General features: G+C 29.0%; 2 protein-coding genes across 2 annotated transcripts; both read left to right on the forward strand.

The window, feature by feature from the left end:
- Positions 7,931-9,617, forward strand: LOC104747958 (protein PHOSPHATE STARVATION RESPONSE 3-like). The gene is made up of 6 exons (XM_010469664.2): positions 7,931-8,135; positions 8,331-8,407; positions 8,563-8,599; positions 8,738-8,861; positions 8,958-9,069; positions 9,317-9,617. Exons 1-6 carry the CDS (start codon positions 8,021-8,023, stop codon positions 9,515-9,517), a joined length of 666 nt encoding a protein of 221 aa, XP_010467966.1. The 5' UTR covers positions 7,931-8,020; the 3' UTR covers positions 9,518-9,617.
- LOC104716815 (putative Myb family transcription factor At1g14600) lies at positions 16,202-17,546 on the forward strand. Its single transcript, XM_010434264.2, has 6 exons — positions 16,202-16,332; positions 16,569-16,645; positions 16,741-16,780; positions 16,942-17,035; positions 17,129-17,201; positions 17,355-17,546. The coding sequence occupies exons 1-6, from the start codon at positions 16,218-16,220 to the stop codon at positions 17,457-17,459; spliced, it is 504 nt and encodes a 167-aa protein (XP_010432566.1). The 5' UTR covers positions 16,202-16,217; the 3' UTR covers positions 17,460-17,546.

Genomic DNA, 18,014 nt, shown 5'->3' on the forward strand with positions numbered 1-18,014 from the left:
ACTAAAACGATTTAGAAATATTATTTTTTTCATATCGACAAGTTTAGAGCAAACCTTGTAAGTTAGTAATTTTCTTGTCATTTACTCATTAACTAGGTTCGGACCCGCACGTACGTACATGCGGGATTAATTTCAAAACTAAATTTGTAATCAGATTTGCAATATATTATATATATACAGATTGTTTTTGCAAACTTATTTTTAGTAGGGTTGGACCTTCGGGTAACCCGTTCAGGTTGGGATATTACCCGATCACGTTTGGTTAAACAGGTCTAGAAAAATAGAATATATTAGGTATTTTTCAATATATAGGTTCGGTTTAGTTTGGGTATTATTAACTTCGGGTCGGTGCGGGTTACAAATTTGATAACCGATTAGTACACCGAGTATCCAAAATTAATGACTTGATATAGCATTTATATTATAACTTTTGTTTAAAAAAAAACGAAGACATAAGAGTGTATGTAATGAAAAATATAAAAATAATAAAAACATGTTTGATACAAATATTTCGGAGTGGATGTAATTCATGTTTCGTCTTGTACCTGAATTCTAGTTGTATAGAGAATGCATTTCCAATAGTGAAGATTCTCGATATATGACATTCCCGATATTAGACAAAAAAAATATTCTCAATTGGAAACGGGATGGAACGAATACAAAAATTACCAAAATACCACTTGGGACAAACATAAATATAGTTCATAGTATATTTCTATATCATATAATAAAACAATATTACAAAATTAGTTGACTTTTTTATTCTTATTATTTTATGTGTAGTTCATCTATATTGCATTACATTTCTTAGTTTTTAAAATTTTAATATTGTAAAACACACTTTAATGCTTTTTTAAAAAACATGTTACATATAAGATTGTAAGCGTCGATATAATTCAAAAATAAAATAATATTTTCGAGGAAAATAAATAGATAAATTAGCTCAAAATAAAATATTATGGTTTGATATAATATTTATTTATAATACGTTCTAAAGGTATATCATTATATATATATATATATATAGGTGAGAGTTTATGTTGCTTTTAATTATAAATAGTAAGGATCAAAAAGTTTCTTTTGGTTGCTTTGTGGTTATTTTCAGTTTTGGGAATTCCTGATCACAAATATTTCGGAGTGGATGTAATTATTTTATCAGTTTATTAAAAGAAACTAATTTACAAACACAGTAACCACCATCAACATTATGCACACAAAAAAAAAGGGTAGATTTTTTTTCTTATGAGAATTCTATGTTTTTGTAAATATTATTTGTAGACAAAAAATCTTAAATTAATTTTAATATTGTTTTTAAGAAACAGTTGAGAACTTTATAACATAAAAACAGAAAAATGAATAATAATGAGAAGGCAGAATATATAAGTCAAATTTCATTTTTGATGTCTCAAAATTCATTACAAATTTTAAGTAAAGTAAAGAAAAAAAATGAAATGTCAATCCGAAACTAAAATAATTCCAAATGGCTCTTACCAATTTCAATTTTAGTCCCTCATGTTTTTTTCAAGTAAACCCCTAATTTAAACAAAATTCACAAAAGATAAATAGTTTTGATCATTCTAATTTTAAAATTAGAATTTTGCACCCTTCTAAGATCTCTTGCTTTCAAAGTATACCGAGAACTTTCATGAACCAAGATTGAAATCATTCTCTAGTTTGCAAGCAATTTGTTAGAAAATATATATTAACGCTTGAAATTTGTTCTAAACCTTTTCTGCCTAAGAACATGTAAATACTATAGTAATAGAGGTCCATAATATAAACCTATACAACTCAACTAATTACAGTGTCTCAGACTCTTGAAAATGAAAAAAAAAAAAAATCAATAGATTATAGTTTCTCCGTTTATTGCTTTTTACACTTTTCCTTGATAGGTTTACTCCATTCTCAAGTATGACATGTTTCAAAGTCCTTCCTTTCAATTCACCTAATAGACAACATGTAACAATATAATCATGGAGCATAAAAATAATACACTATTATAGTTAATGTAAATATGTACTAACATATAAAAAACAAAAAAAAAATCAAAAAGAATAATAAGAGAAAATCGATTAGAAATATTTGATCCTTTAACCTGCACCATTACTTTAAAAGTTTTACAATCTTGACTTTTATATTGCACATATTTCTGAAGAGTTCCAAATCTGAAATACTTAAAACCAATATGAAAAATAAAAGTTAGAAATTTCAAAAACTCAAAACTTTGATGCTCGAAAATATTTTTGTGAATGAATGAAATGGAAGAGTTTGATACGTCTTATATAGTGATTAGATTAGTTAGGGTTTCCTAACATAAACATTTTTATTATATTAACACAAAAAGATATTCATCATTGTTTATTTTAAAATTCTTTCAATTAAGTTTGGTATATAGATTTTAGGAAAAGAAAAGAAAATCATAATTTAAATATATATATATTGTTTCCGTAAATATCTCAAAATATATAACTAAATTAAATATGTTTACATATATAAGTTTAAATTTAATTGCCCGATTTTGATAGTAACAAATTTACTTTTTATAAATTTGAATTTTAAATTAGTTGTTTGTAATTGGATGGTTTCATTTAAATGCATAAATAGTTTGAGTAATTTTAGGGATTAAATATGCTTGTAGTTAGTATTATTATTTTACCCCGCTGGGTAGGATCCGAATCCTTTTAAACCGGATAGCATAGGATCCACATTTTTTTATTTAAGCCGACTACAAACGAACCGGGTCATTTCAGGATCCGCAGGTTTTTCAGTTTTTATTTTGACCAAACTACCATTTTCTGTTTTTTTTTTGTTCTAACTTGAATGACATTACATTTAATAATAGAGAACTTTATGACTATGTGGTGAAAACTATTTCTTTTTTAATAGTATAAATATATTTAGCCAATGTGAGACTCTACATACACTTTTCTATATCTTTTTAATATATAATCAAATTATTTTTTTTACATATATAAAATTTCGATTTTTAATTCTTTCTATCTATAATAATCATGACTAATTACTTAAATTTTGTTTAGGAAATATTGCAAAATCTAAACTAAATAATTATTTGTTTTTCTCTAATTGTATTAAATTGATTTGTTATTTCCGTAAATATCTCAAAATATAAAACCAAATCAAATAGGTTTACATATATATATATATATATATATAATTTTCGATTTTAATTCTGTGATTATTATGGAACAAAACTTTAAATATATACTAAGGTTTTCATTTTTTTCTGTTTTATCCATATGTATTAAGATGAATTAATTAACATAGTTTTTTTGGTTACGAAAATTTAAAAATCTAAAATAAAAGATAATATTCAAATATTAAATTAGATTTCTATAAATATATCAAAATCTAGAACCATTTACGTTATATATACAATTTCAAATTTAATAATTTGCTTTTATGGTAACAACTTTAAACCATTTCCAAAAATATCGGGTAATTTTTAATTTTATAATTAATTTTTAATTATTATTTCCATAAATATTATTTCCATAAATATTAGATTTTTGAATAACAGTTTTTGTTTACTATATATTGTTTATTGTTTTTATTTTTAATTATATAAGCTATTGGAAATGTTTGGCAACATGGATATATGATATGTTTTTTTTTTTCTTCAAAATCTTGTTTTGTACTCCCCAATTAATAGTATAGAAGATTAGAGCAAGCATATGCGTAGACTACTGTACTAATTATTAATCACGTTTTAAAAAAAAATGGAAAATATATAATCTCGATATATACATCGTATCATTTTTCCTCGAGATAAAAATGAAACCAATAGCACACAAAAGTTTAAAGAAACTTCAATCGACCTTAATACAAAAGATTAGAGAAACTTCAATTAATCAAAGTTACTACTAAGTTATATACAAGATACCACGTACGTACAAAATATCTCTACTAGCAGTATGTATACTGACAGTGGCGGATGCAGAAAATTATTTTGTGTGGGGCAAAAACATATATAATCAATAATATTAAATTTATATTATAAAAATGTTAAAGAAATATATCAAATATTTTGCATTTTTAGTATATTTAAAAATTTTAAATAAAAAATGAACCAAATTTTTTGCAAGTGTTGCTTTTATTGGTTTATAATTGTACTTAATTACTTACATTATATTATATATATATATCAATATTTAATTTAAAATATACACATTTACAAAGTTAAAATTCACAATTAACTATGAAAATATATTACATTTAAAATTCACAATAATATATCTATATATATATTACATTTAAATTCCCTTATCAAACCATATCACAAATTTAAAATTTAAAAAAATAAATGAACTACAAAAGAGATAATATTGTTTCATGTTATTAATTTAGTAGTTTTACTAAGATTTTAAGTTATATGTATACTAAACAATTAAAGTATGAATTAAATTTGTTAAAGTTAAACAAGAAATAGAAGAAAGAAAATGGAACTGAATGTGTATAAATTTATTTAAGAAAAGTGCATCAAATAGTCAAAATAGTAAAAAGAAACATGCTAAATAATAATAATTAATAAGCACATACACGGCCATGAAGCCATATAAGGTTTTCATATACCAACTGAACTACATGTACTTCTTAGTCATATGTACTGGGTAATTCTTAAAAAACAGTATGGGGCACGTGCCCCACCCCTCTCTCACGTAGATCCGCCAGTATACTTGTAGCAAGCTAGCACTTTATAGTTTATATTAAAGTCATTCCTTACTAGCTCCCTTTTTCCCGATAACTAAACTGACAAGGAAAATTAAAGTACAATGTACATGCGTAAATGCGTTACAAAGAATATAAAAATGCGACGATGTTGGGAAAAAACGTGATGATGTAAGATTGGTAATTAATAAAAATGGTATCCTCTAGCCAAGCGGCAACGCCTCTAAAGAGTTGCAGATTCTTTTTTTGTCTTTTCGTTTAGACACTAAATTCTTCGGTAAGTCAAATATACTCAATTTTCAATTAATAGAAAAGTGTTAAATTTGAGAAGTAGAGACATATATAAACTGTAGTCTAATTAAAGAGACAAAATTTACAATAATCTCTCCTGTAATCTTGACATAAACAGGATGGTTTGGGAATATACATGAGAAATTCGGAATGGACAAAAGGACTGAAAAAAAAAATTAAGGACTAATCACATCTAAATACGTGATTGAAATGTTATTCTATTGTTAATAATTAGTATTACGCCAGCGGACATTATTACTAGTTTTTTGTTTTGTTTTGAATATTCTATAAACCGAAACGGAGACTTTTTGTTCTAGTTTTGAACGTGTTACGTGTCATCGGAAGAGGATTCACATACATGCAATATGCTCGCACCGTCGCACGTCACTGTTATTTAGTTCACTTGTTTTTTTCTTTGGTTTAAATGTTTAATGAATTATAGTATATATTTAGTTACTTCTTCATCACAGAGGTATCCACAACTTAGATTATGTTTTGGGTTACTCGCTACAAATTGATGTATACAATATTTAAATGGTATGGACCAAAGAAAGTGACAAGGAATGAGAATTTTGGTTGACTATAATAAAATAATAGTGGAAAGAATTTTGAGTCAGTTCGCTAATAACATGCAACGGTTCTCCCGCAAACGTAACGGTCGTGCATGGGGTCAAGGACAAATATACATAACTATTTATATCCCGGAGGAAAGATATACCTATTTATATATTCTATTTGCTCAAGTTCGTTCTTTCCATTAACCTTATCTATACAATTGTGTGATTGGTGATTTGATGATTTCATAGTTGGCACTTAGCGGTTTATATCTATTTATATATCCTAATTAGAAATCCAGATTAATTCTAATTATTATATAATTGATTTTTTAGTGCAGGATCAATTTTGTAAACAAATTATCCCCTCCATAATAAAACGGAAGTACACGACTTCAAATTGTAGACTATATAATATTAATATAGGTTATAACTAAGATTAATTTTTTGATATGTTATATGGATTAATTATTTGATAGGTTACATAGATTTAGGATTATGATCCCCTTAAAAAAGATATTTTAAAGAAGAAAATAAAATCCCAAAAAATATTTAACTAACCATATATAAACAAAAAATCTCAGAAATTAACAGAAATGAATCAATCATCCATAGATTACAAATGATTTCTGATTATACTAAAAATAAAATCTTACCTAAATTTATCATAAAATTTAGATTGAGTAACGGATCAAAATTTGAATATTTAAATTCATTTCATATATTTCTTTTGTTGAATTGTATAGTTTTATATACTATAATAAACTTTTTAAATAATTTAATTTGGAATCTTTAAAAATAGTTTAATCTGATATTTTTATGAATATCATAAATATATGATAAATCAAAAAGTTAAAAATTATAAACACTCTAATTTGATTTGTTATAGCACGAGTCAATAATATGTCACTATAATATGAAAAAATTTCAAGAAATATGATTTCTTGCTAAAGCACGGGTTAAAATTTCAAAAATATGATTTCTCGGATTAAATTTAAGTTTGGAATAATGTTGTTTGGTAGGCTTTCTCGGTCACAATGATTTTGACAAACATATGTTACATATTTGGTCCACAAATTAATATGCGCTATACTATAGGTTAAGTCATAGAATAACAATCAAAATATAATATATAATTTTAAACACTAAACAAATCAAATAAAATTAACAAACAAAAATATATAATGTTGTTTAGGGTTTGTTAATCTCTTTCAATTAAATAGAAATTACCAAATAAACAAAATAAAGGAATTTCAATCCGTGCTCTAGCACGGGTCATATTCTAGTTTAATATTATAACATATACCGCTAAACAAGACCTAGTATTCATGACTTCACCATGTTCTTTAGTCTTGTTGGAGATAATTAATTAGCTAGAAGGATCAAGGAGGTCGCGTCAGTTACAACAACTATAATGAGTACTAAATAGTACAATTTTTGTTTCTGTGTGCATATAGTTATATACTACTAGTATTACTTTTCTACATAAGTAGGGGTATTAATTGGTGAAAAAAAAGTAGGGGTATTAATTAAAAATCATTTTTAGTTAGTATTAGTAAGATATAATTTCACTGGAGAATCTATCTTAACTTCTTAATTGAGTTCAGCACTTCTATATTATCTCTCTGGTTTACCCTGTCTATAATGTTATCAATTAATGTGTGTATAATGTATTAAAAGATTACAGTAGACCTCTATATTTCTGTTTATATTAATTAAAAAAAAATGGTCACTTATTGTAAAGACAAACATTAAGAGAAATAATCAACACTTTTGAATATTAAGGGAAATAATCAACATATTATAAAGAAACCAACCCTTTTAAATATAATTGAATTGTGGAGATGCAGAAAACCAATATTAAATCTGTCTTTTTAAAATATGTCAAAAAGCATACAATATTATTTAAATTGATCAAAAATTGTGACTAATATATCAGATATACATATAATATATATAACTCTTGACTTTTTTTATCTACAAATTTTGTTTTCTTGTTTTTATATAACATTTTTTATTAAATAAAAAATGTTTCAGAAATTCAAACCAAATATAATTATTTAAAATATTTTAGGTCAAAATGATTATGTGCTAAGCTTTTAGGTCATATGATTAGTCTGACTACATGTATATGTTTATATTCTTTAATTTTAGCAAGTATATGAAAAGAATAAAATCTGATATTACAAATTGGTATTCGTAGAAATGGTCAGAAGGAGGACAAAGGTGAAAGATAAACGGTTTTGAAAAAAATAATAATCAAGGAGCATAAATTGACAAGCCACAACATAGCATTTAGTCACCTTTCTTTAGGGTTTCTATTTCGTATTATTTTATTAATTTTTTCTGACACAACAAAAATAAATTATATTAAGACAAGAGATAAACAAGGACACAATTAGTCAATAAAAGCTTTTGCCTTCATCCCTTCGATCAGCCGGATCTAAACGCCAGTTTCAGTAAGAAAAGAGGGAAAAAAAAAAAAAAAAATGAAAAACCCAATCGTTAGATCTTATGTTAGATCAAAAGTGCCGCGGTTGCGATGGAACTCCGAGCTTCACAACTCTTTTGTTCAAGCAGTTGAACAACTCGGTGGAGAAAATAGTAAGTGATCTATATATGATTTAGTTTTTCTTTTGAAAATTAATCTAATTAAGTTCTCATTCACAATTTCTGCCATCTTATTCTTATGAATTTTTTTTTATAGTTTTCACTTATCATAGTAAAATTTCTCTTTATTTTTCAACAAGTTTTCTTTCTTTTTCTCTTTGGTTGATATTATTATCCTTTAAATTGCAGGAGCAACTCCGAAGATGGTTTTGCAGTTAATGGATGCCAAAGGACTCTCAATATCACATGTAAAGAGTCATCTTCAGGTCCTGATTTTATATACATACAGCTATACTAATTATACAAACTTATGTAATTTATATATCAATATATGTGTATATATATGAATAGTATTATCATATTTTATAAATTCTGGTTTTGGATATTGAACCATATATATATATCCTTCAACTTCCTACAGATGTATAGGAGCATGAAGCTGGAAGAATCTATGCAAGGTATAGATATGATTTGCATCTTTATTTTTATTTTTTTTACATATATAAACTTCCATGTATTGAATATGACCATTTAAACTTTTATGTTCAACATAATGTATATAATTTATATATATAAACACATGCAATTTTTGGCAGAAGAGATATTAGCAAAGAGAAGTGTTAGAGTGACAGGACAAGTAACTTGGTGGCAATTTCAACAGTACCTTCATAACTACCAACGGCTTCGAGGCAATACAAACTTTTTTCAAAATCAACAAAGGTTCGTCTAGTTATTAGTATATATATAAATAAAGCTTTTAGTTTTTTTCTTATATATTTATAGAGATATATTTTCTATAATATAAATTTCTTGTAGGCAAGAAGAGGAAATGTATGAAAACATTATAACATTTGGTGAATCAAGTAATGGAACTGAGGAAGTACCAAGTGACTATTTTACCTGCAAGTCTCTCTATGAATCATCAAAGGTAATTATCCTTTTTATATGCATTTCTTTCACTATATATGTTAACATGTAGAAGTGGTGCATTCATCTTAACTCTAATATATAAAAAATTTATTCAGACTTGCATCTCAAATTTAGCTATATATATGATATAGAAGATCACAAGAGAAGGATTTTGATTTTATATTATAATCCATGTGTCGTTCTGGTTTTCAAAAAATTACATGTAATTAAAGTCAGAGATAATTTTATAGTTCTGTGTATAACAGGCCCAGCTTAATAAAACCAGAGATGATGATGAAAATGGTGATGTTGTTGTTGCTATTGATGATGATGGTAATGTTGTTGATCAACATGATGATGATGATGATGATGATGACAATGATGGTACTTTGTCGTTAAACTTAATAAAAACTTCAAAAGGTGAAGAAGAATTGTCTCTTGAGCTCACTCTTGGTCTCAAAGCATAACAAGACTTCAATTTATCTTTTCTAGACACTGTTGGAAGTATATATGTTGTAGATGCATGTAACAAAGATATTAATAAGAAAGTACTATATAAGGGGGTTATTGGTTTGAGAGTTAAATAGAATTTTGATGACTTTAAAAGTCATGTAAAATATGTTGTTATTCAATCAAGACTTTTTAAAACTCTTTAAAAATTTGGTGTTATTGGTTGTGGATTTGTAAAAAGTTATCTAAAATCTTGAAAAATCTAGTGTTATTGGATTAAGAGTTTTATAAAGTCATTAAAAGTTTTATGTTATTCAAGTAAAACAAAAGAATTTTGGATTGTTAATGAATTCAAATTTTATATTATTGGTTTAAGATTTTATACCATTTCCTTCATATCAAAAGTTATTAAAAAATCATAAAAAATTTATGAAGATTTATGAAGAGTTCAACAAAATTATAAAAAATGAAAAAATGAAAGATTGTTAAAGATTACTAGAGAGTTTTGTTGATTAGTTTTCTAAAATCTTGTAAAGTCTTCCAAACAATCCCTGTATTTTTATGATACTTTTCATGACTTTATTTTGTAAAGAAAGTGTCTAAAATCATGAACCAATAACATAATAATTGAACTCATTAACAATCCTAGATTCTTTTGTTTTAATTGAATAACACAAAACTTTAAATGACTTTATAAAAGTCTGAATTCAATAACCCAGATTTGTTAAGATTTTAAATGACTTTTTACAAATCACAAACTAATAACACTAAACTTTAACAGAGTTTAACAAAATCTTGATCTAATAACAACAGATTCTACATAACATTTAAAATCTTTAAAACTCTGTTTAAATCTTAAACCAATAACCCCCACTCTTTCATTAAATAGAGAGATTGTGAATCATAGAGTCCATGACTTTTTGTTATTCTTTTGAATATGATAACTTGAGATTCTCTTGACACTGGGATGTAATTTTCTGGACTTGAGAAGAGTATTTAGTTGTTCTATTTCTATCTGCAAAAGTTCATCATACAAAAACAGATTTGACGAGCAAGAGTCAAGATATTAAAGAAAAAGATTTAACCCTTTTGAAGATTCCTTACGAAGGATTTTGTAAGATATATGACTTTGACGTTGGGGTTGTCTTTTTTGACAAAAGCTGAATAAACAAAAAAATATAGTGCAATATTTTTTGAGAAAGTTTGAAAGATTATATGAAAGATTTTACGAGATTAGGAAAAATAAATCAGCAAGATTTAAACCAAAACCCCCTAATAAATAAATTAAAATATTGTGTATAAGTGAAAATCGTTGCAAGTGGTTGTGTTTTTACTTAGATTAAAAAAGAACCCGACGACTAATACTAGTATCATGCATGTTCGTTTTCTTTTGCTAGATCTGTTCGGACCCAATGCTAAAATGACAACAAAATTTTTCATGTTAAATGTGATAAGTTTCAATTTTTAAAATTTTATGATGAGCTAGCCAAAAAAAAAAAAATCTGTAGTGAAGGGAAAAGTCAGAACTTTTGCAATTTTATTTTTATCGCTTTAAACACATCAGTAGAAATGGTATTCTGCCATATTTCTACTAAAATTTGAAAAATGTAGTTTCGTAATTTTTCTTATTTGAGGTTAAAAATATTTATGCAGTTTTTTTTGCAAAAAAATAAATGTGATTTGGAGAATTTGATATATAAATATAAATCAGCGATTTTTTATTTTGAAAATAAATTAATAATTTAGTGGTTATATGGTTCTTGTAGATAAGTTAGTTCTTCCATTTTGATTGTGTAACGCTCGTGTCCCGCGATCATAGTAGATTTGAGTTTTTGTCAAAGTTGAATCGGTTTTAGTTTGATTGGTTTAGGAGTTGTTAATAAACCAAGCTCAATTTTATATGTGCTCATATGGTTTAATTGAGTTTTGTTTATTAAACCAAACCTAAACCAGCTTAAACCAAAAACCCTAATTTTATATGTGCTCATATGGTTTAATTGAGTTTTGTTTATTAAACCAAAGCTAAACCAGCTTAAACCAAAAGCCCTAATTTTCTCCTTTGAAAGAGAGGGACGAGCTGGTTGGCCGTCACATACGGGGGAGAGCGGAGCTATTGGTAATGACGTGAGAGGATAAGGAGTAAGGTAGCAGTGCCGGTCCGGTATTTACGATTGCCCAATGCAAAACGTGAAAACATGCCCTTTTATATATTACCAAAAAATATAACCAATTGTATATAAGACTTTATGTTTAATGTTTTGGAATCTTATATTAACATTTTTGAATTATATTTTGGTTTATAACTTTGAGTTTTTCTTATTTATTTTGTTTTATTTACAACAATAACCCCTAACGATTTTCCTAAAATAAGATTTTGTAGAAACTATATTAATGGAACTATTTAAATCGACCTAATTTGATATGTTTATTGCCATAAATAGCTTGATAACATCTATACATTTCGGTATTTCCAAAAACAACTCTACGAATTAAATTTTTAATCCCATAAAAATCTCCAAACCTATTTAAATGACACAGCCGAATTTGAGTAACAGATTATTACAATCGCAATAATTATTATAACATTAATAAAGTTCATAAAAACGAGAACCCAACTTTAGAAACTCAATAATCGTGTATATTTAACTTAAGCATCAAGAAATACATTTTGATATAGTATATATCGCGTTAAGAAACTGCATATTATTCTGCGATAATGTTATCAACTCAAATAGGAAAACACTAAAATCTCTCTTTTATTGCTACGGATCGTAAACTGCTTGCTCATCAAGCATTATCCATGTAAAAATATCAACTTCATAAACGAAACACAACACCCACAACCAAAACCACTAATATGATGGTTTTGAAACAAGGGTTATACCCCTAATATGACGGTTTGTTGTTATATGGCGGGACATGTTATTAACATGATGGTTTGAATTAACATTAGCATAAATCTAAAATATTATTAATTCAGTTTTGAAACACGGGTTAAATCTTCATTTAATTATTTGGTCAATACCACTAATATAAGAATATTAGTGTGACAACCGTCCCACGGACCCCACTAGCCCACGGCTAGCTGCTCCAACGGACCCCAAGTGGCCTTGCAGGGCATCGATCCTAACTCCTCACTGTGGAAACAAACTATTCATCTAAATCCACCAGTAGGTTATTGGTGCGCCAGGTGTTCCTTGAACCCTGGTCCCCACCCTTTAACAACCTTCTCACAAGACAAGCTGTCACCAAAATTGATATGCAGTGTGATTCCGCGGTGAGTTGGTAATTTTTTATGTGTATTTGTGTTATGAAAGAGTTTGCTTGTTAGCCTATGTTCTTGGAAGTGCAGTGGTTAAAGGTGTTTGAGTTGTTGGTCGTGGACGGGGACGTGGTCGTGGTCATGGTCGGGCGGGTCCTGAGGCTAGCGAGTGTGTTGTCCAGAGTTCCACGCGGAGGTATGTCAGAGAGTCGCAAGCGTATCAGAACGGACCAGAGGGGGTTTTGCCGGTGAGCGTGCGGGGGTGCTGGGAACCCAGATGTGGGGTTGCAGTAGGTGTAGCCCAGGGTCGAGATGATCACTTTGCGGATCTGTTGGCGTGTTGGTGGAGCGGTTACCGAGAGGGGTACCAGTGCAAGCTCCAGTTGTACCGCATGTGGCGGGGTGCGGCCGAGGGCTGCGGATGTTGAGGATCTTATGTTAGGAGGATGGAACAGTTGTAGATGCGAGATTCTTTCTCGAGTGGTATCAGAGCCAAACCCAGATGAGTGTGGAGTCGAGTGGGCTCACACCATTGGGGGTGACGGTTTTGGTGCGCAACGAGGACGTTGCGATCTGTTAGTAGGGGTGAATTGTGACACCCCGGTTTCAGAGACTTGCGGAGAGGTATAAAAGAATTGATTTGGTCACCTATGTCACAAAAGTGCACTTATCTTTTCGGTCAAGGGATCTGAGAGAACTCCAAAGTTAAGCGTGCTTATGCTGGAGTAGTCTCAGGATGGGTGACCTTCCGGGAAGTGACTGTCGGAACTGTGCGAGTGAGGACAAAACACAGGGAAAGATCATGTGGTGATTTGTAGGGACGGTAACAAGTCTTTAATACCTCCTGGACGTAGCAAACCGACTATCGGATATTGATGGACTCACGAGCCTAGTGAGAGGATGTGAGGTCCATTAAGGAAGGTGGGCCAATGGACTGGGATTGGACATGGGGCCTACTAAGAGGTGGCGATCGGGGTGTTACAATTAGACATATTAAATCAGGGTAATTTAACTAAAATTTTGTAAAACAATTAAATCATTAGTAAAATTGTGATTTAATCCGACAATAGCTTATAGATTACATATTTATGTATTTATTTCCCCTATTATTGTTCTAATAATTGACAATCCAAACAAAATTATTATTTAACTAAACAAAACAAACTAAATATAAAAAACAAATAAAAATTAAAATGTTATTATTTTTTTTAAAAAATTGTCCCGCGGTACACCGCGGGTAAAAATCTAGTTTTATTAAGACAAACCAAAGCCAAATCATTAGATTTGATGAAAGAATTTATCTTATAGTTTAACAAAGCAAATAATTAATCTCAAAAGGGAAAAATTAAATCAAAATCAAAACCAAAACTGACAATTAACCTCAAAAACTATGATTTTTACTTATATTAAATTAAAGCCTACATATTTGTAAAAGCCTTTCAACATATATAAAAGTTTTATAAAAATTTTACAAAAATATTCCCTAATTTTTTTAATGCCCTAATCAATTGCTTCAGTTGATTGCCCTGTGGCGGGGCCTGTAAGGCAGTGCCGTCGTTGATGATTATATCGAGCCGCTATATTGTTGTTTCTATCGTTACGGGATAAGATGGTGAATCTCTCACGTCGTGGAGGAGAAGTGGTTGTTCCGATCTCGTGGTTGCGTGTGTTGATGATAAGCTACACCGAGTGTACGTGCGAAGGAATAAATCACGGAGGACGTTAGAGATATTTTTATGCAACTTGCTCGGTTGTAGATTAGTATAAAGCTCTCTTTCTATCTTTTAAACAAACTTATATATTTGGTGTATGACTTTCTCCTGCGTGAGGATTTGAGGGAGACGATCTAGAGAATATGATGCTCTAGGCTTCTCTTGTATACCGATACAGAAATATATTCAGATTTTACATCCTTATTCTATCAAATTGGTGCGTCGTGACGTTTGATCGAGACCAGATGGACTCAGCTCACGATTAAGGAGTGTCAAGAATCTATAGCCGCTGACGGAGCTTGATTTGGGGTTATATTTTACGGAAGTTATGGACGTTTCTTTCTAGTCCAACAATTGCAGATCTAGAAGCCTAGAATTAGTTAGCATTTTGAGACTTCTCCGATCAAGCTGAAACTTTGTGGAGAGACTTGGGATTGTACAGGCTCCTTATCCAACGGTGGAATTGCGAGTTAAACGGTTAGTTTATGTTTTATTAGTGTGTTATTATAGATCTATGTATGGATTGATGAATTGTGGTAAATTGTATTGTTGGTTGAGTCAACGAGCTCGGTTTGAGCTGGAACCTTGAGTGGTTTCCATGGCATATGGTGTCAGGGTTCAAGCTAAGATGGTGAATCGAAGGGTTCATCGGAAAAGGGTTTCTGTGGCTGGACGGAATAAAGTATTCCAGCCCACCTCTGTTATTACTCGGCCACTAGGAGTGGTTGGTTATGCGACTCAGTAACTAGATGAGGTGGAGTTTGGTAATACGTGAATAAGCAAAGCTTGCTCGGAAGGTGGAGTCAAAGTGGTTTGCCAATAGGATGTTGAATGAATTTGATGCGTGTTTGGGATGCTGAAGGACGTTTGTATGATTGTGTTTTGTTGATGCGGAGCATGGGTTAGTTGGACATGCCTATATTGGTGGAAGTTTTTGTAAGGAGTGATTCCTACGCCGGTTGTCTCGTCAGAATTATGGGGTTCCGGTGAGATAGTTTCCTGTGGAACCTGTCCAAGGTTTAGGAATCCGGGTGCGATCGTTTAAGATAGAAGAGGATAATTTGTAAAATTGTGGTTTAAAATATATTATTTTATCATAAAATAGCAAACTATACATAACTAACATGGTTTTAGTTATGATTGTAAATGAAGTGCTTTTAAAACATTTTCATTTTCTAGATGGTGAATTACATATGAACTCTCCTTTAAAAATATCTATAGTTAAAGATTTTTTCATAAATAGTTTTTGACACTTGTAAGTTTTTGAAAATTAACATTTATTAAACCTAATATCTACTTTTTGAAATTTTCTTTTGAGGAAAATATTATTTTAAAATTAAAATTTATAGAAGTATATAGCAAAAATTTGAGTGTAGGTCCACATAATAACCAACATTACCTGTCATTTCCTAAATGACATAAGGATAAATTTAAAAGGGGTTGTTACTAAAGTATTTAAGATAATAAATCATACCATAAAATACTAATTCAATATGTTAAATTAATAAGTAATAAAAAAGATTCCAATAGTAGTGATTCTATTAAAAAGTTTAAAATAAACTAAAAAACAAAAATATAATGCAAGTAATGTACAATATACAAAAACAGCTATTAGCATTAAATCTGTTTTCTTAGGTTATTTTTTAGAATTATATATTATTATTTTTTCTCTTACATTATATATTATCGGTACATATGCCAAGAAATCATCAAACTCAGAGCTTCACCTAAAAAAAAATTGCAATGAGAGACTCGGTTGTTAGATCTTACATTAGATCAGAAACGCCTCGTACGAAATGGACCGAAGATCGTCACAACCTTTTTGTTCACATTGTAGAATACCTCGGTGGCGAAATGAGTAAGCGATTTTCTTTCCATATCAAAAAAACAAAACGAGGGACGATTCCTCTGAAATAAAACAGAGCGATCAAAAGTTTCGTCACTGAAATCAACAACCTCGTTTTATTTAAGTTTCATAAAATTAGTTATTTTCTCCTTTTTTTTCAATTATTATATTTTATTCATGATAATTTTTTTCTTAATAATTCTTTTTAATTCACTATCATTGATATTATTATTCTCGTTATTTTGCAGCGGCAACACCTAAGAAAATTTTGGATAATATGAATGTGAGAGACCTTACAATATCACAAGTGAAAAGCCATCTCCAGGTCTTTAATTATACACACATTATCAGCTGTCAATGTATAATGTCATAAATTATGTAATCTAACATTGTTTAGTCAAATATATGGTTTACTAATAGATGTATAGGATCAACAAGAAAGAAGAAGATTCTATAAAAGGTAAATAGTTGTCTCACACTTTAGTTTAGAGTTCACTAAATATGTTAGTGTTGTAGCTTTGCATCTGAAAATATATTGATAATAAACAGAATGCATAAAGAGAGTTTATGTCTCTTTTATCAATATTTTTGCTCTATTATTCAAGTCCAATCATATGGCAGAAAGGAGAATGATAAGGCAAATAAATAGGAGGCACTCTCAAAAATACCTTAAGATCTCTGAACATGTTCGAGATGCTATCCAAAATCAACAAAGGTTCTTCCGTTGATGTATAGGTTTTTGCATAATTGCTTCTCTTTTTTTGGTAAATTTTGGGTTAATTGATTTTTTTTTTTCAATTTCTTCTAGGCTACAATTGGATAGTACTGAGAAAGTAACTCCAATGGAAGTATCTTGCAAGTCTCTGTATCAATCTTCAAGGGTAATTTTTCCTTTTTTTATCCTTGCATTTCTTACCTTATAATGATTTTATTGCATATGCATATGAACCAGATAGATGTATTTTTTGTCCTTCCATGTTTTTGTCATCGATTATTTGATGCATATGAACTAGAGACATGTAAATGTATGGCAGGTGGGACCAAATGAAAACATAGACAATGATGTTAATGTTGATGGTGATGGTGCAAATGGTGAAGAAGACATGTCCCTTGAGCTCACTCTTGGTCTGAAGTACTAAGAGAACTAGTTTTTCTAGGCTCGCTCTCTATTTTATGTAATGCTTAATTGCTTATACCATTATACACATGGTATAAGAAAATAAAAATCGAACAATATGTTATGGTAATTTTCATCCATTTTTTGGATGAATTGTTATTTTATAAATATTTTTCATCTATGAAAATGTATATTTAGAAATCTATTTTTATATTCTTAAGAAGTGCTCAATATAATTTTGATTAACAAGTCTCAAGAAACAATATAATTGTAATCAAAGTCTTTGCTTTATGCAAATTTACGTTGCCCGAAATGGTTAGCAAAAGTGCAAATGGAACAAAATTAAAACAAAGATGTTGTTTTGAGGAACAACTTTGGTATACTTTAAATCAATTTTGAGAAGATTTGGCTGCACTCGAATTTTTATAGGATATCACTAGACTAAATATATTACTTACATATATTTTTTTTGGGGAAAATAAGTGAAAATATCCAATATATTAGAAAAAATATTTATAATACTGTATATGTTTTAACGGAAGAAGAAATCTTCCTTATATTGCTCTTTAGAGTAAGA

This window comes from Camelina sativa, chromosome 2, assembly GCF_000633955.1.
Source record: "Camelina sativa cultivar DH55 chromosome 2, Cs, whole genome shotgun sequence".
NCBI lineage: Eukaryota > Viridiplantae > Streptophyta > Magnoliopsida > Brassicales > Brassicaceae > Camelina > Camelina sativa.

Bases quoted from the DNA above. Each gene is read 5' to 3' on its own strand.
- LOC104716815 (XM_010434264.2), top strand. From the start codon at position 16,218: ATGAGAGACTCGGTTGTTAGATCTTACATTAGATCAGAAACGCCTCGT. The intron at 16,781-16,941 runs GTAAATAGTTGT...ATCATATGGCAG, and splicing joins AGAAGAAGATTCTATAAAAG to AAAGGAGAATGATAAGGCAA. The intron at 17,202-17,354 runs GTAATTTTTCCT...AATGTATGGCAG, and splicing joins CTCTGTATCAATCTTCAAGG to GTGGGACCAAATGAAAACAT.
- LOC104747958 (XM_010469664.2), top strand. From the start codon at position 8,021: ATGAAAAACCCAATCGTTAGATCTTATGTTAGATCAAAAGTGCCGCGG. The intron at 8,408-8,562 runs GTCCTGATTTTA...AACTTCCTACAG, and splicing joins ATGTAAAGAGTCATCTTCAG to ATGTATAGGAGCATGAAGCT. The intron at 8,862-8,957 runs GTTCGTCTAGTT...AATTTCTTGTAG, and splicing joins TTTTTTCAAAATCAACAAAG to GCAAGAAGAGGAAATGTATG.